This window comes from Thunnus thynnus, chromosome 9, assembly GCF_963924715.1.
Source record: "Thunnus thynnus chromosome 9, fThuThy2.1, whole genome shotgun sequence".
Classification (NCBI taxonomy): domain Eukaryota; kingdom Metazoa; phylum Chordata; class Actinopteri; order Scombriformes; family Scombridae; genus Thunnus; species Thunnus thynnus.
Genome location: NC_089525.1, coordinates 10042451 through 10069971, shown reverse-complemented (window position 1 = coordinate 10069971; position 27521 = coordinate 10042451). Strand labels below are relative to the sequence as shown.

The 27521-nt window shown below is 40.0% G+C and overlaps 1 protein-coding gene across 3 annotated transcripts; it reads left to right on the top strand.

The window, feature by feature from the left end:
* The first annotated feature begins 568 nt into the window (after positions 1–568).
* Positions 569–25531, top strand: stag2b (STAG2 cohesin complex component b). 3 transcript variants are annotated; one of them, XM_067598765.1, is made up of 34 exons: positions 569–777; positions 2811–2938; positions 3025–3106; positions 3296–3439; positions 3556–3652; positions 3840–3916; positions 4125–4329; positions 5619–5770; positions 7997–8070; positions 8192–8315; positions 9001–9099; positions 9274–9353; positions 9538–9645; positions 10199–10310; positions 10425–10542; positions 10644–10747; positions 11775–11867; positions 11987–12076; positions 12234–12437; positions 13109–13179; positions 13392–13479; positions 13599–13679; positions 13775–13867; positions 13977–14151; positions 14293–14432; positions 14720–14821; positions 14943–15091; positions 17117–17245; positions 17494–17720; positions 18483–18702; positions 19644–19751; positions 19843–19969; positions 22232–22309; positions 23664–25531. In XM_067598765.1, the coding sequence occupies exons 2-34, from the start codon at positions 2895–2897 to the stop codon at positions 23685–23687; spliced, it is 3819 nt and encodes a 1272-aa protein (XP_067454866.1). In that variant the 5' UTR covers positions 569–777; positions 2811–2894; the 3' UTR covers positions 23688–25531. The 3 variants fall into 3 exon arrangements, with proteins under 3 accessions (XP_067454866.1, XP_067454867.1, XP_067454868.1); XM_067598766.1 differs by having other exon boundaries at positions 584–644; XM_067598767.1 differs by lacking the exon at positions 569–777 and adding an exon at positions 897–1134.
* Positions 25532–27521: the final 1990 nt, after the last annotated feature.

Here is a 27521-nt window from a genome sequence, read left to right as displayed (position 1 = left end):
AGATAGATAGATGGAGGTGCAGAGGGTTAGGTGGTCAATGTCACCTTTTCTAAAAGCCTACTGTAAACTGGATTAGTGATTAGTGCCATGTGGCAGTTTTAAGAAAATATGGATGAATTATATTCCTGTGTCACAAAGGGGATTCAAATTCAAACTCATTTTAGTTATAGGTTATATCAAATACCGGAAGGAAGTTGCACACTGATAGTAATGATCTCCTCATGCCTGTCCTCTTGTTCAACACTAATGGGAATGAGACATTTAAATCAGTATTTTACATCAGGATCTTTATAAAGGACACCTCAGTAGAAGGGAGGCATTGAGACTGAGGCTTGAGACCACAACTTAGGGGCTGTCTCGTTTGATATAGTGGCTAAAAGTCAACTTTACTTTAAAACGAGCTTTTTAGTGTTCCAAATAGCTAAGACTTTTAATGTTGTTTCTCTTGGCGTTTCCTCCAGCAGCCTGTAAGCGAGGACAAACCACAGCAGTCTTAAGATGTAGTACGTGTCAGTCGCCACTGGGTGTCAGATCCTCAGCGGTGTATCTAACACTGGTATTGTGGCCGCTAGGTGGTAGCTCTGCATCAGGATTTCCTCCTCCCAGGTCGTCGAAACAACAAACCGAACTACGGAGCAAGCGGGGTGAGAGAACGTCCGAAACCGCCTCTGACCGCGACTTTTAAACTCTTTTTACAGCATTGTATTGGGATTCAGACGGAGGCTGAATAAGAATAGTAAAAGTTACGGTTCTGCCGGGACTACATTTCTCAACAAGGTAAGTTAGCTGTAAAATGGCGGAGAGCTATCTGGAAGTTAGTTGATTTGTATTTTGCTAGCCGTGTCGCTAGCCAGGCTAGCTCCAGATGAGCCCAGAGCGCGGATGTCTGCCTGTACCAAGTCGCGTCGCTAGCTCGCGGTTCATGGCTACTTCGGTTGTTAGCACGCTAACGAACTGGATTTTTGGTACAGTAGCGCAAAATATCTAGTTCGTAACCCAAAGAATCGTTTTATTGTTTAAAGCGACTTAGTTGCACTTTATATATTTGTAAACAAAGTGTTTGTTGCTTATGCAATACGGTGCTGGAACTCCCGAGGCAAGATGGAGGACGCAAGGACGTGATGTTTTTTTTAGGTAACGTTAGCAGTAGCTGTTAGCATAGCTAATCGGTGGGAGTTATTCTCAGCTCGTTAATTGTCGCATATCTATTACGGTCATTTGCTTTGTCTTAAGGTGAGCACTGGACACGGCTTGGATGTAGATAGAAGGCAGTTATTGTCCTTGGAAACATTGGTGACTAGGGTTATTGTGTATTAGCTAGCTAATATTAGCTTGCGCTAGTACAGTAGAGCTTGCGTTGTTTTGTTATTATGGTCCAACTACGATAGCGTTAGTAAACGCTGGCGTGTCCCTTATATCTGACAAGAATGCATTATACAGGCCCTTCGTCCTTCCTGTAAGGTAAATCGCAGTGTATTTGCACTGAGTAGCGCATGCTTACTTTATCAAATATCAACCAGAAGTCAAAATCCTCGGTTGCTTAGCTAGTGGCGCTTAGCACCAGCAGCGCACCGGTGTCAATTTTGACAGGAGCCGGCGAAGAGCGTAGCCATGTCGGCGATGGTGGAGGGAACGGAGCCGGTAGTTTGTGGCTTAGTTGACTCGCATGAATCCACACTATTGGGTTTTACAATTTGGTTCTGTGTAAGATCGTCTAGTCTAGCCTCGCAGTAACAAGTTTATGAGATACACTGACCGATTTGGCGCCACTTTTTCAGTCAACACCCCTAGAATCTCGTCGTCTTGTCATGCAGTATCCCCCCACTATCAAGGAAATAAGCACGCTAACGACTTCCTAACCTAATAAATATCACAGTTAGTTTTAAACTTTCTAAGTCTTACTACCTCATACATAATACTGATGTTGCATGGTTCTTCGTAGACTGAATGTTTTGCTGGTGTGGATAATTTTACGTCGATTATTCATAAATTCATTAAAAATAGCTGGATAAGACCTTAAATTTGGCATGTGTGCTATATTTGCAGGTTATTATGAGCGAGAGGATCCTTAGACTAACGTTACATTGGATTTATAGCCGGCAGTTTTACTGAAAGTTCACTCAATACCCGTAAATGCTGTTATACTTTTAGAGTGACACACTTATATGTCATCACTACGTGTGGTAAGACCGAAAGACGCACCCAGAGCGGGTACATGATGGGTGGAGTTTATGTTTGCCTTTCAAGACAGAACGGTTATACCTGGGGTGCTTTTATTGGCTTCCCTGACTGCTAAGGGAACATGTCCTTTTTTCTGAATTACGGGCAAAGTAAGAACCCGAAATTTCAAAAGTTTTCCTTTGATGTATGTGCCACTAATCCACACATCACAACCATGCAATAGTTTCTCTGTGGCCTGCAGTATCTTGTTGATGTTGATACTGTCTTTTGATTGGTTCAGATATGTATGGGGCGGATAGGGCAGTGCCATATTTGGCCATTGAGGAAGACACTCCAATCTGCCTTGCATGACGTTGTCTGTAAACCAAGGGGAGCAGAGAAAGGGAGGGAGCCAATGGCTAGATAGCTGAGCAGACAGGAGCATTTGTGTACGCCCCCTGTTACCATGTGAAGCATTTTTTTTCTCTCTGAATGGCATCAAAGAAACATTTGCTCACTACAGAGGATGTGCTTTCTGCAAACATGTACACAGTAGATGTTTGCTTTTGTGGCATTTATTGTTTGTGCTGTGCTGAAATGTGTAAGAAGTTTGCATGTTTGGTTCTCTAAATTACTGTTTCACATTCCAGGTCACATGCAACCTTGCCTGTCTGGTATTTTCTGAGGATCTCAAGCCAGTCATAAGTTGAAGTTATCCAGAAGATGTTACAGAAATGATAGCAGCACCAGAAATACCATCAGAGTTCTCCTTTACTCAGTAAGTGCACGCTCACACTTTTTAAATTACTACAAAGGTTGACGTTGATATGAAATTTCATACTAATATCTGCTTTTATCTACCAGGGATACAGACACCCGATTCTCTTCAGACACAGACTTCTCTGAGGATCCCGATGGAAGGACTGCAAACTCAGCGAAAGGAAAGGTATGGAAAACACATTTGACTCTTTGCATTTGGCCCGTGTCAGGACATCCTGTTTGAATAAGACAGTATTGTGTCTTTTTTGCAGTCATAGATATTTGTATTATGTATACAAAACTTGCTTTGTCTTCTCTTAATGTCTGCCCTGGTTCTCACACTGTATTTTTCATCATGTCCTCTATTCTGTTGCAGGGCGGAAAGAAGGGGAAGAAGGCAGCAGGGGAGAAAGGCAAAGGAGGGAAGGGAGCAGGCCGGATAAATGGCCACCACCAAGAGAATGGCATGGAAAACATGATGCTGTTTGAGGTGGTGAAGCTGGGCAGGAGTGCAATGCAGGTATGAATGGCAATTTCCGCACTGTAAAAATCTCTTTCACTCACATAAGAAACGGTTACTCTGCAGTCTTTATTCATTTTTGATATTTAAATTTGTCTATCCCTATACTCCTGTAGTCTGTTGTTGACGACTGGATTGAGTCATACAAACATGACAGAGATGTTGCGCTACTAGATCTCATCAATTTCTTCATCCAGTGCTCAGGATGTAAAGGTATGTGTGTGTGTGTTTAACTCATCCTACTGCATGATTGTCCCTTTTAAACACATTGAGGAAAATTGTTGAATCCGTATGTGCCCTACAGAACCACTCAAACATATGTTGTATTCTTTTTTCCTTGAGTTGGTGTGCTTGACCATTTAGTAAATTGTCTTCTAACTAACATCTCTGTGTTTATCAGGTGTGGTCAGTGGAGAAATGTTCCGCAACATGCAGAACTCTGAGATCATCCGACGAATGACAGAGGAATTTGATGAGGTAACTCTACTTTTTCCAGTACAATCACTACCGTGATCTTTTGATTTTTCCTAAGTGTCATTTTAGATTGAATAAAAAATGTGGAATTATTTCATTTGCCAAGGAAAATAAGACTTATAGGAACTCTTTTCACTCTTAAAGAACAACTAATTGTCGGAGCATTTCATCATTGCTTTTGCTGATGTCCTTTCTCCTGTGGCCTTTGTAGGACAGTGGTGACTACCCTCTAACTATAGCAGGGCCCCAGTGGAAGAAGTTCAAATCAAGCTTTTGTGAATTCATTTCGGTGCTTGTGCGCCAGTGTCAATACAGTATCATCTATGATGAGTACATGATGGACACAGTCATCTCCCTTCTCACCGGACTATCGGACTCCCAAGTCCGAGCCTTCAGACACACCTCAACACTGGCAGGTAAGTTGAAGTGTATGGATGTGTGTGTGAGGTACATTTGACTGTCTGTGCAGTGAATTTTCAGTTATCAGCCTGTTCTGTAAGCACGCAAGAGTTGGGAAAAGCAGTCAGAGATAGGAGGGATCTTGGGTCACGGCACCCCTGGGGCAGTCTTTACACTACATGATAACATTTTTGTACCCTCACACATTTTAAGGGCTTTGTTCTTACATACTGAGTGAGAATTATTGAGTAGAATTGAAATTAAACTGCAGACATATTTTAGGAAGAAATATGAATACATCGGTGTAGCTGGTCAACAGCTTTCTCTTAATTGAAGATTTCAAATTTTTTGATTTGCAGTAACTACTTGTTCTTGTATATATTACAAGATTTAGTTAACTGTGAACTTTATATGGGCAGCACATTTTACGTTTTCACAGAAACTAATTTTGGCTAATCAAAAAAAAAAATTCTGCGGTCTTATCAATAAAGAATAGAATCGCTAATAAGCCACCAAACACCTGTGGCACACCCACACTGGTGTTTTCACTTAATTTGCCTGATTATACATCCTTTTATCTTTATTCCACAGATAAGAGTAGGACAGCTTACACCTTTATCATTGGCTGCACTTGTTATATACTGTACACAAGGGTGCTCAGGCTTCATCTAAGCAGTGTATGTGGATTTACTCCCTATAACAAAGTGCCAGTGGCACCCGACAGAAGCAGATCACATGCTCTACAATAACTCGAGTCATGCAGAACACACAGCCAATATTGTTTATGCTGCAAAATTGTGCATTTTACAACAGTCTGTAATTGAGCACACAATATTCATGTATTGTTCTCCGTCTATGAAACCATGTTTTTTCTAACCTGCAGCTAAATTGCACTGATTGTTAGTGTATGGAGTTTGGTGACCTTGTATAATTTCTAGCATAGTTGTATCCTTTTGGCTAATTCTGGCGCATTTACAGCAATGTTTATTAATGTGCAGTGTCCCTGTTAAATAAACAAATGAAATAAAATAAAATCCAAGGTCTAATTAGCCAAAATAAACGTTTTCTTTTTAATTTCTCACAATTCATCAGCCTTTAAGGGCTCTGGTACGTTTACTCTGTGGTGTAATTGAGTTACCTAGAGACTACATTTTATTCAGGGGCTTGTTTATGTAGCATGTCATTGACACTATAGACAAGCCCAATGTGGCAGGACAGGTAAATACACACACATGGTGTTGTAAGCCAATTATTAATTCTATTATTACATTAATTAGTTACTGTTATCTCTTATGTTTTGTAACAGCCATGAAGCTGATGACAGCCCTGGTGAATGTAGCTCTAAACTTGAGCATCAACATGGACAACACCCAGCGTCAATATGAGGCAGAGAGAAATAAAATGGTGGCTAAAAGGGCCAATGACAGGCTGGAGCTACTCCTGCAGAAACGCAAAGAGGTAAGAGTGGCCACATGGCATCTTTGGGGGGGGGTGACAAAATCGATTTACATAGGAATCGTGATTCTTATCTTCTGTGATTCGGAATCAATTACTGATTCCAAAATTCAATTTTTCTGTGTCGTTAATAATATGTTGACAAAACTCAAGTGCAAGGGCACCTGGGCGGTGTATGGTGCACACACACTGGAGTTAATTTGTAGTTCATATTCAAAAATGCGAGCGGTTGGGCACATTTTGAATAATTAGCTAAGCAATATTTGTGAATACTTATTACTCCATCGCTCAGAGCCTAAAGTTAGTCGAGCAGCGAACTCCAGCGATAATTCTGTCCACAGTCTGTTTCGTTCCAAAAGCCCTGTGCCTGTACAGCGTCTTGGATAACGATGGCTTTCCCTGGTACTAGCGTTGCAGCAGAGAGGCTACTCTCCTCTGTTGGAGATGGAAGTTAATAACACAGCAGACTGCTCCTCCTTCTTTCTCTCTCTCTCTCTCTACTCTAAAATACACACACCAACTTTTGTTTCTAGAAAAAGCATTTAACCAGTTCTGTTGGTAGCACATGGAAGAAGAATGTAATATGCTTCCAGATTAATACAGTTAACTTTTTTTTTCTAAATCAAAAAGCTGCATACTCACACACTTGTGTTTTTTCCTCTTAGTCAGACAGTGACCTTCATCAAGACCAGTTAGCTTAACTGCCAGTTACGTTTCATATTGCAGCTGAGTAGACTAAGAACATAAGTGAATGATTTGGTACACAGTAAATTAGAGAAAGAGCATGAAACTACTGCCCCCCTTTTTATTTATTCAGTGAGAATTGGTTTTGAATTGAGAATTGATGCTGAGTCGAATCGCTTAGATGCCCAAAAAAAGGTATTCAGGACAGTCCGATTGCCAGGGTAGGACATGAATAACTGCCAAATGCTGGTTATTTTGAGCAGTGATGTGTTACCTTTTATCAGGTTCATTAGCGATGTGGCATACTACAGACTAGACAAAAGTTTTGCCTAAACTTGGCAGAGAGTTGCAAGTCAACAGACTCTTTATGCAGTGTGCTCTCAGTAATATGTATGCAGTGCCCACTGTTTATGTAATATGCTCTTTTTGCTTCAGTAATTATGGGCACTTCTCAGTTTTTTTTAATCAATATGTAAGACAGCTTCAACACCCACCATATTAGTTCAGCTTATCATTAGGTGGCAAATGGATAATAAAGGAGGTCTTGCATGTTGTTCATCTAGCAAAACAATGTATTGTATTTGGCAATTAACTAATTTTTTATAAAGTGTTTGTTAAAAAATAGGAGTAGGTGATTTAAATTATGATACTTGTGGTTATCCAGTGTGATTTAACTTGTCACAGAGGAGAGTTTTCATACAGGTATATGTTGTAGAGCATTAGCAAGCTGAAATAGCTATTAATGAGAAGGCTGGTGATTCCTCCCATTCACTCCCAGATCTTGGTTTTCCCATCTTGTACTGAGTCTGATGACACAAGATAATAATCCTCACATCCCGCAGGAAACATTCACAACCCATCCCCAAAGTAACCTACATGCAAGACAGTGGTCATTGAATGCAGGTTTTTAACTGTGGGTAGAATGAAATGTCAGCAGTCATAATCCCATTTAACAAAAATGAATAATCCTTCACAATGTCTTCTCAGTCCTAATGGGAGCTTTTCTTTTTGTACTTGATTAACAGTTTGAGCGAGTTTTAAGTAAAAACTAGAATTGAAATCAGCTCAGAAATGAAATTGATGAAATGTAAAAGTTCTCAACCTGCCGGGCGTTTTGACCAGGCAAACTATGAAAGGCACGTCCACACAGCCACTTTGCCATTCAGTAGTAATAGGTATGTAATATGCATAAGAGTAAATAATGGTGAATTACTCTAGCTTGTGACTGTAAATCTGTTCCATTTTTAGAGGTGCAACACCTCTGTAGGTGGTGGACCTGCGGTGACTGTGTTAGTGCTGAGTGTTATTCAGCTAGCATTGTCAGTTTATTAGGTTATATAACAGCAGGTCCCACCGGGCATCCATCTGTTACTTCACTGTGCAGCCACACCACAGCATGGTGGCATAGTTGGCTGTCACATATGTCTTATTATGTTAACAATGCCTCCTGGTCACCTCTTAGTGTAGCGTTCTGGTCAGTTAAGCTTTGCGTGTGACCGAAAAAACGTGCCTATGTACTTATGTATGTTCTGCTCTTTATTTCAGCTCCAAGAAAATCAGGATGAGATTGAAAACATGATGAATGCAATATTCAAAGGAGTATTTGTTCATCGATATCGGTATGGCCACATCTATCATTCAAAAATAAAAGGCTTGATTCTGCCTGTATTGTTGACATTGCTATAGAAAACTACTCCTGTTGTTGTTGTCCTGTTTAACAACAAATGACTGTTTTAACAGTGATTCGATAGCAGAAATCAGGGCCATCTGTATAGAAGAAATTGGAGTATGGATGAAACTCTACAGTGATGCCTTCCTCAACGACAGCTATCTGAAGTATGTGGGATGGACGATGCATGATAAGGTGGGTTACGGGAAGGTTTGCTCAGCTCTTGTTTTTGTAGTTTCTGTAAAACCCCTACACACCCATGGTTCGCAAGCACTGTTTTCTTTATTTTGTGATTATATCTGTTTTCAAGACTGTGTCGGTGTGTACAGGCTGTGCTTTATTGACTGCTCCCCCATCACTCTGTCTTGGTTTTGTTGTACATGTCGGCGTAGGACAATGTAAACATTTACCATGTTCATCATTAAATGCAACCTGTTGATTCAACATAATTCCCAGCATAACTGTGCCCAACATCAATCTGAGCAGAGGTCTAATCAGCCAGAATAAGTATAAACACCTGTGTGGGTGTTGCAGGGCTTTTAAAGGCACAATCAATTTTTGAATGCACAATCAAGTGTAGCCACAAAAATTCAGAAAACAGGATTGAAACATGCTGTCATTCCAGTATTCATCAACAGGTCTAACATAAAAACAGGTGGATCTTAGTTGTTGATGCTCTCTGGTGCTGTTGTTTATTTCATTTTTTTTTGTAAACACAGGAGAAAAACAGGCATATATTTTCAACTTTAATTAGTTGATAAACCTTTTTCATCTCGGTCAGAGTCATGTTTAATTTACATGGACAAAAAAATTACTGATTGCTACTGATTTCTTTAATTACAGATTGATTAAATTATTGTTTTCTAATCTTCTATTTCAGCAAGGCGAGGTACGTCTGAAGTGTCTGACAGCTCTGCAGGGTCTCTACTACAACAGAGAACTCAATGCAAGACTGGAACTCTTCACCAGTCGCTTCAAGGTCAGCACCACCTGCTGGACAACTTAAACACATCCGCTCCAACTTTATTAATTCACACTTTGTATAGCCACAAACTTGAGACTTGTGCTCTGTGGACACATTTTGATGGAATTTGACTCACTCCTTTCTAGCCAAATAGCTCATTTGATCTGTCTTCTCTCTCTCTTTGCTTAGGACCGGATTGTCTCCATGACTCTTGATAAAGAGTATGATGTCGCAGTACAAGCAATTAAATTACTCACTCTAGTCTTGAAGTAAGTGGCTGTGTTCTTGATGGTATCTGGTTAGTGCTGTTGTTGGCCCAACCTCCATGTTGTTTACCACATATCAGTGGGACATAATCTGTACATCACAGGCATTGTGTCAAGTACATGTGCACTACTGGCATCTATTTTGTAACTTTAGTTGACTGACTCTGTGTTTGTCTTGTCTCTGCAGTAGTACAGATGAGGTGTTGACCCCTGAGGACTGTGAGAGTGTCTATCACTTGGTCTACTCAGCACACAGGCCTGTCGCCATTGCAGCTGGAGAATTCCTCTTTAAGAAGTATGTCAGACAAACAGTAAATTGAACTTATCACTGAACAGAAGTCAAAAATTGTTGTAGATCAGGTTAGGGAAGGAGGAGAAAGAAGTCAGGAAAAAGTGAGCATTTAAGATTGTTATTAGACTACACATTGTTGAAATAAACACATTCAGTGCTTATGCGTGCATACAAACAAAACAAAAACAGAGCTTAAAGTTCTCAGGCACCATGCCTGATTGATACATTGTGCACATTTCCCCTTGAACAACTTTTCTCACAAGCTCACAAATCTTTCCTTGCTTTAATCCCTGCCAAAAGCATTTGCTTTCAGCATCACTGTTATTTTCTCACATTCATTCTGGCAGTCGTTCTGTTTGGAGCTCAGAAGTCTAGATAGTAAAGTTGCTCAATGACCGGCCTCCGTTGGAAGTTGAATTTCACAAGTGGGTCACTTCTCAGCCTAGCTTATGAGTTTTAATTTTGCGGGCCCCTTGCTGCTTCTCAGAAATGCAGTTGGAGAATTATGTGTGGTTGCTTTTGTGTGATACCCAACTAATGATTAATATTCTCAAAGATTGTTCAGCCAGCGGGAACCCGAGGAGGAGGGTGCCCCCAAGAGGAGAGGCAGACAAAGCCCTAACGCCAACCTCATTAAGACCACTGTCTTCTTCTTCCTGGAGAGTGAGGTATATATTCAAAGTTTTATTTTCACACACAGGCCATAATTTCTGTCTTTACTGGCAGTATGTAAGCAATCAAATCATCCATCCTTCATTTGGATGAAAATCTCTCTTCATTAGCTCCACGAGCATGCAGCCTACCTAGTGGACTCTCTCTGGGAATGCGGTGCAGAGCTACTGAAGGACTGGGAGTGTATGATCAGCTTACTGCTAGACGACCCATTACCAGGAGAGGAAGGTATGGCACTGACTTCTTTCCAGCCTATGTTGCTGGCATGTGGTTTGAAGACCAAGTGTGATCTAAGATCTACTCTGATTGTTGTTTTGTGTTTCTTGCAGCTCTTACAGACAGACAAGAGACAGCCTTGATTGAAATCATGCTGTGCACTGTACGCCAGGCTGCTGAATGCCACCCACCTGTTGGAAGAGGCACAGGGAAGAGGGTAAGAGTGGCTAATACACTTTGAATAGTGGAAAGATATTGGTTAAATGATAATTGAGTTTTTTTTCTGACCTGGATCTTCTTGGTATTGCCATGATGACACTTGTTGAAAATTGATCATTTATACGTAACTTTAGAGGTGATCGGTAGAAGCTCCAATGGAGGCCAAAGGCAGTTCAAACACATCGTTCTAACTTTTTCACTTCAGTTAAAATGTTTTTAAAAGACTGTTGTAAATGCTAGTTGTTCTTTCCTTCTTCTCTTTGTCTGGCAACTGTTTTTTGCTGAATTTAAGACATATTGGAAGATAAAAGGATTGTTTTCCATGGTTGATTGAATTTGTGAAGCATATTAGATTTTTTTTTTTTGGAACATATAACATGTTGATAGCGGTTAATGTACTGCAATGTTTTGTGCTTGTGTAGACACACTTTTGAAATTTGTGATGCCAGTTTTAGGATAATGATGGAAACATTTTTCAGATATTCTGCTTGTTATATTACCAGTAGAATCATGGTGTTTAGAGATTTTCCCTCTGGATTGTTGTATTTACCAAATCTGGCAGTAAAACTTAACATTAATCCCACAAAATCTTATAGACATTGTGGTGTAGAAGTTACTGTGCTTAACAGACACTTTTTTTCTCAATGAGTTTAAGTGCTGGAAGCTTCCTTTAGCCCTTAAATGTGTATTTGAAAGCAGCACTACTGGGACATGTTCCTAGAAGAAAGCTTATAGTTGAATAATTTTTAAAGAATTAAAAAAAACTTTTTTAATTCAGCAAAGGTATTTAGGAAGCACAATAAAAACCTGCCACCAGATACATGCTCCTGGTGAACTGCAGCCACATCAATTATGAAATGTGAGAAACAATCAGTAGGAAAAACTAAAATCAAAGCTTAGCTTGAAACTCACCAGATATATCCCGGTGGAAAAGTAAAGATTACAAAAAGTGGAAAGTCAACAGTAGACTTTTTGCATACATGAATGCAAACTAGTGGTGAAGATAAGCTTGCATCTCTCATTAGGTGATGACAGCGAAAGAAAAAAAGACTCAGTTGGATGACAGAACCAGAATGACAGAGCTGTTTGCTGTGGCTTTGCCCCCTCTACTGGCCAAGGTATGTTATATCTACTATATGTTCTTAATCAGCACTCCTCCTCAGAGCCAGTGGCTTCAAAAGTTCATTCATCCCTAAAGAAACATTATTAATCATTATGTTGAATGTTTGTCCTACAGTATGCTGTGGATGCAGAGAAGGTGACCAACTTGTTACAGCTTCCTCAGTTCTTTGACCTCGAAATTTATACCACAGGCCGTCTGGAAAAGGTACACGCTTGCTGCTTGTCACAGACACATTTTTGTTTTTATTTTAATACCAGTCAGATTGATTAGATAGGTATAATTAATCAAAATAATAATGGGTTAATCCTCCCATTGGCTTGCATCACATTTATGTCAATCTTTCCCATACTATCCAACACAGCACCTGGAATCCCTGCTGCGTCAGATCAGGGAAATTGTGGAGAAGCACACAGACACTGAAGTTTTGGAGGCCTGCTCCAAGACTTACCATGCCCTCTGCAATGAGGAGTTCACAATCTTTAATAGGGTGGACATTGCCCGCTCCCAGCTGCTGGATGAGCTGGTGGACAAGTTCAACAGACTACTGGAGGATTTTCTACAAGAGGTAGGAGTGACAAAAGACACATGTTGGTACTCCTTAACATGTATGTTTATACTCATTGCCCTTTTGGAAAAGTGGGCTTTATCCACTTACACTTCTACCGCTTCATATTATCATCACCATGTTTGCTTGTTGTTACGCATTTTTGCATAAATCTCACTTGTGACCATCTTGTTGCAAAAGCACTCAAATTGTTGTAGTAAATTCAAATTTTGATTCATCTGCAAATAGGGCTGTCATCCTGCCTCAAACTGTGGTGATATGAGTCAGTTTACTTTTCCTTTCATTTTCTCTGTTTTAGCTTTTTACTACATATTAAAATGCAAAGTAACAGCAGACTTTGGCTTTCAACTGTGGTCAGAGAAAGTCTTTTTGTTTTTTTTACTCTAGCAGTGGTGATTATAATGCACGGAGCACTTAATTTATAAAACTAGTGTCATGTTTTTCAAAAGACCAATAAGCACTGTACATTAGTAACAAACACACTTCAATATTTGAATGACACACTGTATGTGAAAGTTTGAGAAAACCTTATCAAATGGAGTGTGGAAAAAGACCATCAGATATATTTAAAGTTTTTCTGAAAACTTGCAGTTGTATCTGTTCTAGATAATTTATTCCTTATCAGATGAGTCAGCATCTTACGAAAAATGTAACACAATTTCTCTTTGCAGGGTGAAGATGCTGATGAAGATGATGCTTATCAGGTGTTGTCGACTCTAAAGAGGATCACAGCATTTCATAAGTATGATATCTTTTCTCTCTCTCTCTCTCTCTCTCTCTCTCTCTCTCTCTCTCTCTCTCTCTCTCTCTCTACAGTACCTCTTTCCTCCTCCATTTCATATTTCCCCTTTCTTGTCTCTTCTTCTTCTTCAGCCAGTACAATAATTTATCTGTGGTTTTATGCGCCTGGTTTTGAAATTGACTTAATTATTTAATTTCTTAAATATGTTGCAGTGCACATGATCTCTCTGGGTGGGACCTGTTTACCAGCAACTTCAAGCTGCTCAACACAGGCATAGAGAATGGAGACATGCCTGAACAGGTCATTAAACATAAATATAAACATACACACCAACTGCAATTATATGACTGAGCAAATTATCATTTTATTACAGTACTACTGATTATTAACCTTTCTGGTACTTACTTTTGTGTGAGCAGATAGTCATCCACTCACTGCAGTGTACCCACTATGTGATCCTGTGGCACCTGGCCAAGTTATCTGAGGGCAGCTCCAGGAAGGTGAGGTCTCCTTCAGCCAACTTCACTGTCCCTTTTTTTTTTTTGCACCGCTTTGAAATTGCTAAAAACTTTTTTTGACCTTTCTTGTGAATCAGGAGGACATGGTTACCCTGAGGAAGCAGATGAGGGCATTCTGTATGATGTGTCAGCGCTACCTCACCAATGTCAACACAGCCGTTAAAGAACAGGTGACAGACACTAAAACCACAAATCTATCTGTACATCTGAAGTAAGAAGTCAGAGTTTTGTTGTTGTTTTTTTCCGGTGTTAACTTCTTTTTTTCTCCTTCCTTTTTAGGCATTCACCATCCTGTGTGACCTCCTGCTCATCTTTAGCCACCAGATGGTGTCCGGAGGCAGGGAACACCTGGAGCCCCTGGTCTATTCCCCAGAGGACTCGCTGCAGTCTGAACTGCTCTCCTTCATCTTGAACCATGTCTTCATAGACCAGGATGATGATACAAATAGCACAGGTATAAATGCAAATGTACAGTTTTAGCAGTTAATTCACTTTCTGCTTTGCTCCAGTAAGCAAGTAGAGTAAATAAAATGTAGTAAAAAATAATTTGTGCAGCTGATTGATCTGCTGTCTTCTTTTTTTTCTATCTTTTCAGATGGGCAACAGGATGATGAGGCAGTGAAGATCGAAGCTCTGCACAAGAGGAGAAACCTCCTGGCTGCCTACTGTAAACTGATCATCTACTGTGTGGTAGAAATGAAGACTGGAGCTGACATCTTCAAACAGTACATGAGGGTAAGTTTGGATTTTTTTAATGGTCATTTGCAAAATTTTTGACTCTACATAGTGCAGTTTGCAGAAGCTTTAATCATTACAGTTGTACAATATGCTCCTGCCAGTACAATAATTTAGTCAGAATGAATGTCCATTCAGTGTTTACCTGGGAGTTAGCACAGGAGCAACATGTGGTTTTTACCATATCTGCTGTTGCATTGTTTGTCTTAACACTAGACATGTAAATCAGCTCATGATCAGAGATATAAGTCTTAAGTATTGTTTTGTTGTTGTTTTTTTCTTTACAGTATTACAATGATTATGGTGATATCATCAAGGAGACCATGAGTAAGACTCGGCAAATCGACAAAATTCAATGTGCCAAGACCCTCATCCTCAGTCTGCAGCAGGTTAGTCTACATACTTTTGCTCACTCCTTATTAATTCAGTCACTGACCTCTGATTCATTCAACCCAGTTTTAAGTTATGTTGAAATAATTAACGCTAATACTTCCCTTCTGTTTCTGCTAGCTTTTCAATGAAATGCTGTCTGACCTGGGTCACGGATTTGATCGCTCCTCCTCTTCATTCTGTGGAATCAAAGAGTTGGCCCGTCGGTTTTCTCTGACCTTCGGTCTCGACCAAGTCAAAACCAGAGACGCCATCGCTATGCTGCACAAGTAAGGCTTCATTCGTCTCTTGTTACATTGCATTGCACTTAAAATTTTGGCCTTGCCTCTGGGAACTGTCATTTTAGACAAATTACTCCTAAATACTGTGTTTCCTCTTTCCATGTTATTTTTTCCTATGGCTTTTGGAGAGGCTTAGCTGATAAATGTTACAGTTAGATTGGCCCATTCCCATGCACTTGAAGAAAGACGTTGTGTTCAAACACACTGAGGGGCAACAGTGCTATAAAGTCATCAGCAGTATAATATATTTTCCAACAGCTTCTGTAAACATTAATTGGCGCAGTGACAAAACAAAGAAAATATTCTTTGTGCACTCTTGAACTTTTTTAAATGATACATGTTGGTTCATTTTTGCAATAATAGTAAACTGAGTGTAAAAGCACACATTCCTCGACAGTGTCCATTTGTAAATGGCCCATGCCTGCATCACGTTGTCTTTATTTCTCCCTTTTTTAATTATAAGATTATAGGGGTGTAACTGCACGTGTATTCGTCCTGAACCGTCATGGTACGGATGTTATGGTTCAGTGCATGCAGTTGTACGAGGAATATGCTTCGTGACCCAACAATTACTGCCAAAATAGTTTAATAATCCACTTACGCTGACGTGCAGAACAATAATTCTAGAGCACAAGTTCCACCCGAAACGTTTTGGCAGCACACATCTTGGCTGTAGCATGGATGTATGCCAGCCGGCTTAGCCAAGGTAGCCTGGTCACCCTGTAGCGTCGCTGCCGTCAGAATGACAAACGAAACACTGACTGAGTGCAACACTATTATAGAAATATGCTCTGTTATCTCCACAGTGAAGTGTTACCACATGAAAGTCGGCTTTTAATTCCACCTTTAGTAAAGCCGTTCTGAACAATTATACAAAACAAGAAAGTAAAAGTAGTGGTTTTGTCCCTCTGACTGATATATTGTGTATGACATCATCATATTATTAATACTGAAGCATCAGTGTTAGAGCAGCATGTTACTGTTGTGGCTGCTGGAGGTGGAGTTAGTTTCAACTACTTTATATACAGTTAGATCATAAATCAGAATAAAGCAGCTGTCAGCAGGTGTCCTGATTCCTTGCAAGAAACTGAGAAGTTGTTTTCTTTTTCCACTGCAGTAAAACTCAACTCTTTCAGTAATAGTTTTGGCCAATGAGCCATAGTTGGATGTTTACATTTTTCAAAATAAAGGACCAAAATATTATATTCTACCTTCCTTTTTTTCCTGCTGTACCAAAATCATACCGAACCGTGAATTTTGTGTACCGTTACACCCCTATTAGATCATAATCTCAGACATGTTCCCTGGAAGCAGATGTATGCATGTTTGCTGTGTAAGCAGGAAGCTTGGGTGTCCCCTACACTTGTGCAACATGTGGGCATACTGTGTAATGGGATATGCCATGTGTGCAACGCATGTCAAAGTAATGAATACATGCTAAACATTGTGCTTTGTTTCCATCTTGTATTTTAAACGTTTAAACTTTCAAAGTTATTGTAGCATTACATTATAGTACATTGTGACACTATTGGGTGTCAAGTGTAACAGTTTCTGACGGTGTAAACGGGTGAGTTTAATAGAACTTTAGAGGTCTGTGCTCTAATGCTTACATTTTCATAATGGTAACTACTTCACCCTTGATCTCAGTGGGTTTTGTGGTTTCCTCATTAGAGTTGGCATGCTTTTCTGCTGTGCAAAGAAAAACTTTCAGAGGGAGACACAGTTGAAGAACGTTTTACAAATATTTAGTTTAAAAATTGTCTCGCATGTCTGTGAGTAGCTTTAATCAAAAAACATTTAAAAAGTAGTTGAGTCAGGCATGCTGGTGGCCTGGTAGTGTTAAACACATATTGCATTAGTCTCCTAGGGCCAAATAAAAAAAAAAAACTACACATAGCTTCCTTAAACAAATTTCATGATACTTAAGACTTTTTAGAATTTTCTCTACATATTTTGTATCCAAAAAAATTTCTCTGCTGACGTTGTCTTGTTCTGTCTCTGTGCACCTCTCAGGGATGGCATTGAGTTTGCATTTAAGGAGCCTAGTCCCCAGGGAGAAGGAGGCCCTCCCCTCAACCTGGCTTTCTTGGACATCCTCAGCGAGTTCTCCTCCAAGCTTATGAGACAAGACAAGAGGACTGTGTAAGTTTTTTCTGCGGAGCTGACGGGTGGGAGGCTACAGTGCAACAGGTGTTCGTGACAACTGGTGCAACTGTTGTTTCTGATGCGTGGGTGGTTGATATGAAGCTGCTTCTTTTTTTTTTTTGCTTTTTTTTTTTTTACCCTCCAGCTGGAATGTGCACCTGGTTTCATGTGTAAAGTTTGTCCTCTGTATGCATGGGTGCACAAGTTTGTTCATCTTGTCTATATGACCTCCTGCTTCTCCCCAGCCACATGTACCTGGAGCGCTTCATGACGTTCCAGATGGCACTGCAGCGAGAGGACTGCTGGCTCCCCCTCATCTCCTACAGGAATTCCCTGCAGGCTGGTGGTGATGACGATACCATGTCTGTGATGAGTGGCTATTCAAGCAGAGGCTCCTCCATTCGCTCCAAGAAGACCAAGCCTCCTGCTGCTACAGCTGGAACTTCGGCAGCGAAAAGGAAGCTGCCAGAAGGTAGAGGAAACTTGGGAATCAACAAAATCATCACTAATGTTCTATAACAGGATTTACAACTTAGCTTCAGAAAATTGCCATCGACAAAATTCTGTCCAGATTGTAAAAACAGCTGCATTATTGTGAAAAGCTTCACTGGGCGCCACCAGTTTTCTAACACCACTACATACTACATGTACTACATACATTATAACCCAGTCATGATGTTACAAAAGCGATGTTGGAGCCCAGATTAACCCAGATGCGTTCCTGCCAGCCTGGCTCAGCAAGCTGAGTTGGTGGGTGAGGAGATTAAACAGCAGATGGTAGGAGAGAGTGAAATGAGTCAAACTGTTCCTCACCAATCACACGGGTTCTCTTAATCTCTGTCTGCGTGTGTGTGTATGTCAATGAGTGTTTGCTGAAAAGACATCTGGGTGCAGTGCGTGTAGAGTCATTTTCTGTACTGTATTCCACATCTTTTGAGAATATACTATCCCGACATCCCAACAACTCTTCAAAGCAGACAAAGTATAAGAACTCCTGCCTTAGTGGAAAGATACATTTGCCGGTTTTATTGAAGTATTCAATAGCACTCCTAAATATTCTCACAGTCCATGTTTTGAAATTCAACATTGTTCATAATTCATTTTATAATCATCAATAGTGACTTGGGATGAAGTTAGGTCACTTGGGGGCAATCTTTGGCACTTAAAGCGTAGCATAAAACGCATGTTCACATTAGCAGTTAGTTCGTCTAACACTACGGCCCTTCCCTTCCAGAGGAGAGCAGCAGCAGTGAGGTGTGGCAGCAGAGCATGCAGACCCCAGTCATGATGCCGTCCCCCCACCTCACCTCCACTGCCATGCGAGACCCTAAGAGGGGTCGTGATGACAGCTACATGGGAGTCTACCCCCTCCCTCACGACCAGCAGCAGCCCCACCAACACCCACAGCACCATCAACAGACGCCTCAGCACCACCAGACACCCATGGATTACAAGTACGCACATTTAACTGTTGCATTCCAGAGGTGTAACGATGCAGTTAGCTCACAGTTCGGTACAATACGTGTCACAGGGATCACGGTTCAATGCATGCAAGATATTTTTAACAATGTTGAAATGAAAACAGACTGACTGTAGAAGATTTATTAATTCCACCTCAGACATAATGTGCAAAATCAGTGGCATGATTTCTTACTTTGTGTCATTGTTTTCTAATGGATATCAGTACAAAATTCAAATAAAAACACCTTAATTAGCCAGGCAACAAAAAAAAGACCTTCAGCAATTCAGTGTAAATTTATGTTAAAGTGTGCTGTCTTGCATTTAATTTATGCATATTAAAACAAGTACCATCAGGGGGTATAATTAATGATATTTATAATCTGATCAATCTATTGGCTCAATTGTATCATGAAATGTTGTGCCAAGTCATATGTGTACACCCCTAAACTCCATAGTCCAACATTAGCTTTTTTTCTCATTTGCTGTGTTGGCCTTTGATGCCCTTTTTTATTTAAATGAAATATCTATTTCCTTGCATTCAAATGCTTCCTACTTCAAGATTTTCTAAATATATGTAGGCTCAGATCCAGGCCCATCATTTGGTTCAGTGGATTGCTTATTCTCTGAGAATGGGATCAGAGGACTGGAATATGAGCCAAAATACATTAGGACGGGGTTCAATGTAATTTCCCATTTGCGTGCTATTAATTTTGAGGGCAAATGGTAGCAAAACGCTTGTACTTCACAGCCTGCCAAGCCGGCTGTACTGGGACAGTGACTGATTAGTTTATTTATTCAACTTGACTTTTCATAGGCGTCAGGCCAGTGGGCCATCTATGTAGTTTTAACTGACTTCCATGTGGTATCTCCAGTTTAATCACCAAACACATGTGGACTAAAAACATGGCTAATTAATGTGCGCTTGTGCATTTAGTTCCCAGGTGACGTGGATGCTGGCCCAGAGACAGCAAGAAGAGGCACGTCAGCAGCAGGAAAGAGCCATGAGCTATGCCAAGCTCAGAACCAATCTGCAGCATGCTATGTAAGACTCAGACACACCTGCACACAGAGGTGCCTACTGATGTCTCATTATAAATATGTTTCAATATTTATACATTGCTTTGTTTGTGCAGTCGTCGCGGCACTGGGCTTATGGAGGAAGACGAAGAGCCGATCGTGGAGGATGTGATGATGTCATCTGAGGGTCGTATGGATGACCTCAATGAAGGCATGGACTTTGACACCATGGACATTGACCTGGTGAGACGCTCATTTAACTGAAGTGTTAACCAAAATTTGAGTGAAGTACAAATCAAAAAAATATCATGTTTTGATTTTTTTTAAAAAGATTTATCTTGCACATAGTGCACAAACAAACTGTAGGGATGTCCTACCAGGCTTTTTGGGGCAAGATTATTACCAGTTTGTTATCAGAATCAAGTGATCTTGTACCTATCACCAAGTGTTGTCTGTTCTTGAACATTTTGACAGAAAGAGACCAAAACAACCCTTGTAAAAACCCAACAGTTTAACTCATGAATAATTGCTTTTTAATAGATAGTAGTGGTTAATTTTAAGTGATTGATTACATTTTGTTGGCCCATCCAAACTTGTCAGTTGCATCATTATCACCTTCAGGCTGCTGCTTTTTTTCTCATTAATTTGCTGTGTTCGGGACACTTCTGGGTGTCAACCTTTGGGCAGTGGGTGTGTAGCCCCCAGTCAATAACTGCACACAGGTGTAAGGTCAGGACTCCCAGTCTCTCTCCTCTGCTCTGCTCTCATGGATGTATAAAGAACTGCAGGCCTCAGTGACTGAAGTTACCTTATTGGTCAGCTGGCCAAGTGTTGGAATTTCTCCATTGGCTGTTGCGCTTTCAAAATGAATCGGTGTGAGATAATGGAAGCGGAGGACAGCAGCGCGATGCAGAGTGACTGTGTTACCTGCTCTGACACTCTCAACTCCGGTGTTAAATACAGTGAAGCTGGTTAAACTTCCATTTAAACAGACACATACCAGCGTCTGTCTTCCATATCCTCCTCTACTGCCAGTGTGATTGACTCTTTGGTTGACAGCGTGTCAGCAGCTGGCAGGAGAGACGCTAGTGTGTTTAGTGTTTTACCAGGACGCAAGCTTTTTATTTCTCTGACGTTTTCACATCACAAACGATGAACAACAGTATTAAAACAAGTCTTGCAGGTAAAACATGGGACTCATGTAGCTGTTATATCAGTGTAGTGTGGGGCAGCTGCTCTGCAGGTGTGTTTGATTTGACTGTAACTACAATAACTGGGTGGATATAAACCTCCCGAATTTGAACCCAAAATGCTGTCAGAACTTTCATTTACAATTTCCACCGCAGCCTCCATGATCATCAACAGTGAAAGAGCCAGACTAAAGGTACATAGAGGCATGAGAGAGAGTTAAAGCCCAAATAACATCACTCAAAACACTCAATGCAGAGTGAAAACCAAGAGACATCCGCAGAGTGAAACACATGAAAGAGCAGGGGGAGTTAACAGATAATTAGAATAGTTATAATTAGAATTAAAATAAGTTCTCTTTCAAATCAAACATCCCGAGATGTGAGTGGAAAGTATTTTTCTTTCAACTGCATTTATAACCTTTTTTTTTTTTTTTTTTTTTAACCATGTCATGTGATATGCTGCTTCAGTACACTTTAAAAACAAATATTTCTGGAACTATTACAGAAAATCGCAGATAAAGATTTAATATCCAGGAATTCACGTTGTAGACACTACCACTGACTGTCCCTGTAACAAATTGGCCACATTTTCACACATTGACCATACACGGTCCAGTTATATACTAGGTTTCGACCCAGTCTTGTGTCATGACTTAGACCATGAAATATTTGTGATTACATTTTGGTTTCTGGTTTCGCTTGTACTCTCCCTGCATGGGGAATGCCCAGTCAGTTATTCTAAGAGATGACTGATTTGTTAAGAATGCAATAATTGATATGGAGCATCTTGTGTGTGTGTGTGTATGTGTGTGTGGTGTTTTTTGCATGTAATGTCAGAATGAGCAAAGAAGACAACTGAAATAATCAAAAGAAATTGTTGGCAGGGGGTAAAAGGCTTTATCTGGTTTTTGGTTTTTAAAAAGATGATGGAACATACTGTGTTGACAGTGCCTTGTAACTGTTGGTACAACACAAGCCTTGTGACTAATTTATTTGACCATTTTCACCGACACCACAAAACCATGTATGATGAGTGTAAAGCCAGAACTAAATTTCATCCAAGACATGTCTATTTTGGATGCTTCTACTAGTTCTGTGCTTTGAGAAAGGCTCCAAATGTCATGTTGAATCAACCAGAAAATTGAACAACTGCCCTACTTTTTCTAAATTCACTCTCTTCATTGCATGAGTGATATATTCTTTCCAAATTCAGCAACAGGAGTTAAAAGCTCCAATTTTTAGTGTGTGTGTGTGTAAGGTATATCGCAAAAAATCCATAATATGTTGTTCTAAACACTCCGTCTTTCTCTTCCAGCCACCCTCTAAGAATCGTCGTGAGAGGTCTGAGCTCAAGCCAGATTACTTTGACCCCGCTTCTATCATGGATGAATCGGTAAGGAGCATCTACTTGTCTGTTTGTAGACTACCTCTAGGCTGGTTGCTTACTCCAAATTCAAATTTCCTCTTAGACTGCTGTGCAAGATAGCAGTGTTTTTCTGGAAACACCAGGAGTGTTGGTGTAATGGCCAGTTGGAGGAGCTTGTGAGGCACAGTGAGAGCTGGAACAACTTCTCATTTCCTCAAAGTGGACAGTTACACTAAAATTAGTCTAACTATGTGTAGGTAAACCGAAATTTGGACAGCTTGCAACGAGTCACAGTACACGGACCAGTTGCAAGTATAGTGTTATTTTCAGCGCTGAATAAATAAAGCAGTGCAAAGCATTTAGACAAGTTAAGCTGACCAGCCTGCATGCACTGCAGCCAAATGCAACATTCCTCGTTGGTTGCAAAGCCACCATTTTTGCCTGTGTAAACATGCCAAATTTTATTTATTTCAGAGTGTACTGCCAGCCTTAAATTCTTGTTTCAACACGTCCCCACCGTAAGAAGGTTTTAGGGTTTGTTCTCACACCGAGCCTTGAAATCGAGGGCTCGTCAGACTGCATGAGTGTAGAGCACTGAGAAATGTAAGCGTGTTTTATGTCAACTTAAATTCATTGTCACAAAAAAAAAAAACAGTTTCTCTTCAGCAAACAGTGTCTTGTTTCATTAAGCTTTTTCTTAACAAGTCTGCCTCAGGTCCTTTTTTTTTTTTCCACTCTGAATTACTTTTCCACGGTATTAAAAATGAAGGGGCTGTAGATGAGATTATACTATGAAACAGCAGACAGTAAGTCAGATGGACTCGATGCAGATTATTAAAAACTTTATAACAGCCAGCAGTGGTTACACAACCTTTTTGCTTGGAGCAAATCATTTACATTGTCACTTCAATTCAGCAGCTTATTTTGTATGACTTTAGTCAGACCTCTATCCACAGTTTATTGCTCTGTATTTTATTCTTAAATAGTCAGGTTGATTACTTTCTCCCCTGACATGCGTTGGTCTTAACTTCTGCAGTCATGCAACTACCCAGGTGACACCCTGCTGTTAGGAGACCCAATTAAATTTTTAAATTTTTTTTGATGAGGTGCACCACTATTAGATGACTATATAAAGTATCTATTTTTTTTATTTGATTAATTGGTAGAAGCAAATAGTTGGTGACATTATGAATTGTCAAATAGCTAAGTCTGTATTGGACTTCAATCATTATTCATGTAAACGTTCATACTATACGCATATACTGTCATTTTACACCGTCTTTTTTAATATCAGCAGGTCATATACCTATTTCTCATTAAATGTGAGTTTTTTAACTATATAACTGGTTATTAAAGCATGTTTTTTTTCTCTCTCTTCTAGGTCCTTGGGGTGTCCATGTTTTAAGCTAATATCCAGATGATTTTGACGCTGGGATAACGGAAGAGGCGCTTTGTATTTAAAGAGAATTTTAGATGCGAAAACAGATGTGTTTTCTGTAAGAAAAAGCAAAAACAAAACAAAAAAAATTCTGGCTTGTACTCCACGTGGACCAATGACAACCCACACTCAGTGTTGCTTGCTCAGAGAGGACTTTGTTTCAAATATTTACTTTTATAATCTTGGGTAAGCTCTTCCTGTTCAGAAATAGTGTAACAGGCCACTCCCAAACCTATTAGAAATGAGACATGTCTGAAGAAAAATCCATAATAGCTTTTTTTCCTTTTTCCTTTTTTTTTTTTTTTTTTTTAAACGGGGATGAATTGGTGTGTTTAACTTAAGAAACATTTTTTGTTTTTGTCTAACCCTTTTTACAATTGTAGTAAGTTACCAGGTGTGAAGTAGTAATTTATAAACAGACTGTAGTAGCTTGCTTGTACTGTGTTAGCCAAGTGGATGGAGGTCTTTATGTTTCTGTGCTCTTTTTTTCCCCCCTCCCTCTATCTCTTAAGTTTCTTTTCCCTGTTGTTGGGCCCGATTTGAGGTCCTGATAACCACTGGTGGTTAAGATGGTGAGATGTCACGTAGAATCGGATCCCTTTTATGCTGTGAAGATTCCCAGAGTCCACTGAACGCTCCACACTGTTAAGCAGTAAGTCCTAGAGCTTACCCCAAGATTTGGACCACTCCTTAACCACCATCTACTAGAGAAATGTTTCCCCTAACAATGAGCAGAGTTTTATCCCAGTGGTGCCACTGTGTGGGCTCTGGCAGAAAGCAGCTCAGTCCAAGAAATTCACATCTTTTTTCTCTTAAAATCCAGCAGCATAATGTTGAAATGGGTATCTCTACATTTTAAATAAAAGTTATATATGAATCGGTGCTGATTTTATATATGTGCTTTTGGTTTTCTTATTTTCAACTTTTCAACCTTCAGTCACAAAGTTTGAGAAATGTGTAAGTAAACTAAAAAAAAAAATGAAAGCATGTAAAGCCATGCATCAAGGAAGATTTTTAAATTTGTATTTTTATGTTGTTTTTTTTTTTCTTTTTGTCTTGATAATGTCTTCGGGTTTCTACCTTTTTTCCTACATGTAAATTAGTTTGGATAAAACTAATGAAAAGATTTGTGAAATCAGCTTTAAGGTTTTCTCAACATAAAAAGTCCTGTCACAAAATACTTAAAAATTTCAAATGTTAAAAGTGAAAGGTAGTCATTCAGACAATACTGAAGATGAGTTATTCAGCAGCGCTGTGGCAGCTAGACAAAGCTTAGATTTTGACATATATTTGTCACACACAAGTTTTAATGAAATGTTTTGTCTACTGAGGTTTTTATTTTGTAGTCATTCCATGCTTAAGCCTTAAACATGCTTGTGAAGGTCACCTTCTCTCACAGTAATCTTCCATGTCAGAGGATCAGTCATGTTTAAAGATGGATAATTGGCTTCTTAGAACATGAAACATGAGGTGGTCAGATGTAATGTGATAAAGTAGATGAACAGCCTATATGTGTTTTTGCCTAATTATTTTATGTAAGTAAAAAAGAAAATTCTTTTAAGGAAAAAGTACTGTTTATTGTTTGTTACTTACCACTACATTGGTATAAATTCTTATTAGATCATGTGTGTATATATACAAAATTTAATTTCTTTCTTTCCTTTCAGCCATTTCTGTGTTTTATTTTTTTTTCTGCACTCTTGCCTACACTCTAAGTTGTTGTCTATTATCCCATCCTCTTTCAGTCACTCTGTTTTCTGATTTGTACTTGTCTGGAGACAGTAACTTTTGAATAAAAATCAACACATTTCCTTTGTGGCAACTATTTACTGACCACACTGACCTTAGTACACTTAATACTTGGGTTAAACAGATCCAGGCTGCACCAGATTCTTGAATTGTCCTTTGCAGATTTATGCAATGTTGGGGTGAAATTTAGTTCAGGAGGTGTGACACTAAAGCACCAGCTGAATGAAAAGCTATTCGTTTTAACATCAGAAGGGGGCAGTATAGTCCTAGCAAGATCTAATCTATCTATTCTCCCCACAATGGCAGTGCTCTCACTGTACATGGTGTCACTGTAATATATGTATCTCTTTACCCTTGCTGCAAAGGCCATGAATATGTAGGCCCGTCCTCATGCACTCTGCATCTTCAATGCACGTATCTCGCTGTATGTGACACCTTTTACATTTGTGTTGACTATCAAAAGGGCCTGTTGTAGCAAGAGTAATGTCTTGTTCTTGCAGAGACAAAGAGCGCCATAGTTGCTGTAATGATAAAAGTGAGGACATGAGGTAACAGAAGAAAGGATGAAAGCAACACAGACTTCTGTGTTAAGTGCATGATTAATAAAGAGGAGCTTAGATCAATGCAGGCGTATTAGAATAGGACCTGGCAGAGAGCCCCCTTCATGTCCAGCCTGTGATACATGAAGAGACTCATCTATCACTACGCAAGTCTGCTTGTGTCACATATCTCCTGTCAGAATAATGTACAGAGAAGCACCTCGGCAGCCCTGCTTGATTGTCTTCTGAGCTGTCAGCCCTTTTTTGTAAGGAGCTGTTAGCAGTGTTCATAGAGAAACAGGACCAAAGAGAAAGTTTAGATGAGTGTATTGCTGTTGTCATGCCGTCAGACCAGTTTTATGAAAGATGAGGAGGTGTTTCATGTCCACATCTCATGCTTCTGTGCCAAAACATTTTTTCCCCTTTACTTTTCTCATAATTTGCTCCCACAGCAGTACATCTGCTTGGGCTAAGTCGGGTTGAGTCGTGTTTCAGAGGGTCAGGGCTGTTTAGTTAAAATCAGAGCCTCTGCAGAGCTTCTATTTACTCCTGATAACCAGCAGGCCCTATCAGTTTGCTGTTGTTAAGACCTCAGAGAGGGTCAAGGAGGACAGGGAACTGTGATTCACACATGCATGTGTGGAGTTCACTGGGGGAACTGATCTAAAAATGGATCTGAACAGCGTTTCAAGGCAATTTAAAAAGTACATGTTTGTGCTCTACATTAAATGAAGCCGATCTTTCCTATAATTGATTACAACCCTGAGAAAAGTTTTTGCACACGCAGGACAAGACTATTTCCAGCATTCTGCGAGAAGATAAACCTGCAGAATTTTAATTCCGTGGATAAATCATTAATGAGTGCATTGGTTGTAATCTCCTCGGCTTGTAAGGGCAGAGGAAAGCAGCTGACCCCGGAAAATCATTTACCAGGACCAGCCTCAGATTAGGCACATGGACAAACACGCACACATAAACAGACCAACTTCCAGGTCCACATTTAGCAACTCCAGACTCCTCTAGTGTCCCATGAGTGCATTACTGTACACTATATCCTTGACATTTCTGATGCATATCATTTCAACAATGCACTGTGCTCTCCGATAAAATATCTGGTAACTAAATAAAGGGAAAGAATCTCCCCTGGATTAACAGGAGACAGTCTCTGGGCCATAACAGAGATGTCAAGGTGAATGTGAAATGAGAAAAAGGATCAATGCCCTTCAATTATGAGGAGCAGGTTTCATGAGACAGGCCAGAACAGGTCAGATTCCAGTGGTAAGCTATGAATAGAGCGCCGTGGGAACCCACTGTCTGCCTCCTGTCGGTTTTCTTTGCATTGACACACAGGCGGAGCAGCTAAAGGTGTGCTGAATGAGTGAACGAGTGACAGGACTATTGTACTTAGAGCACAGAGGCAGGAGGATTAGTCTCTCTTTGGCACTGAGGGCTGAGATGGTCCAGTGTGTGGAGGGAATCTGTCATCAGCAGAGCTGCAGGTGGTCCAGAGGTC

Excerpts from the sequence above, each read along its gene's own strand:
- stag2b (XM_067598765.1), top strand. The coding sequence starts at position 2,895 with ATGATAGCAGCACCAGAAATACCATCAGAGTTCTCCTTTACTCA. Across the intron at positions 4,330-5,618 it reads ACACACCTCAACACTGGCAG|CCATGAAGCTGATGACAGCC; the intron begins GTAAGTTGAAGT and ends GTTTTGTAACAG. Across the intron at positions 8,316-9,000 it reads GATGGACGATGCATGATAAG|CAAGGCGAGGTACGTCTGAA; the intron begins GTGGGTTACGGG and ends CTTCTATTTCAG.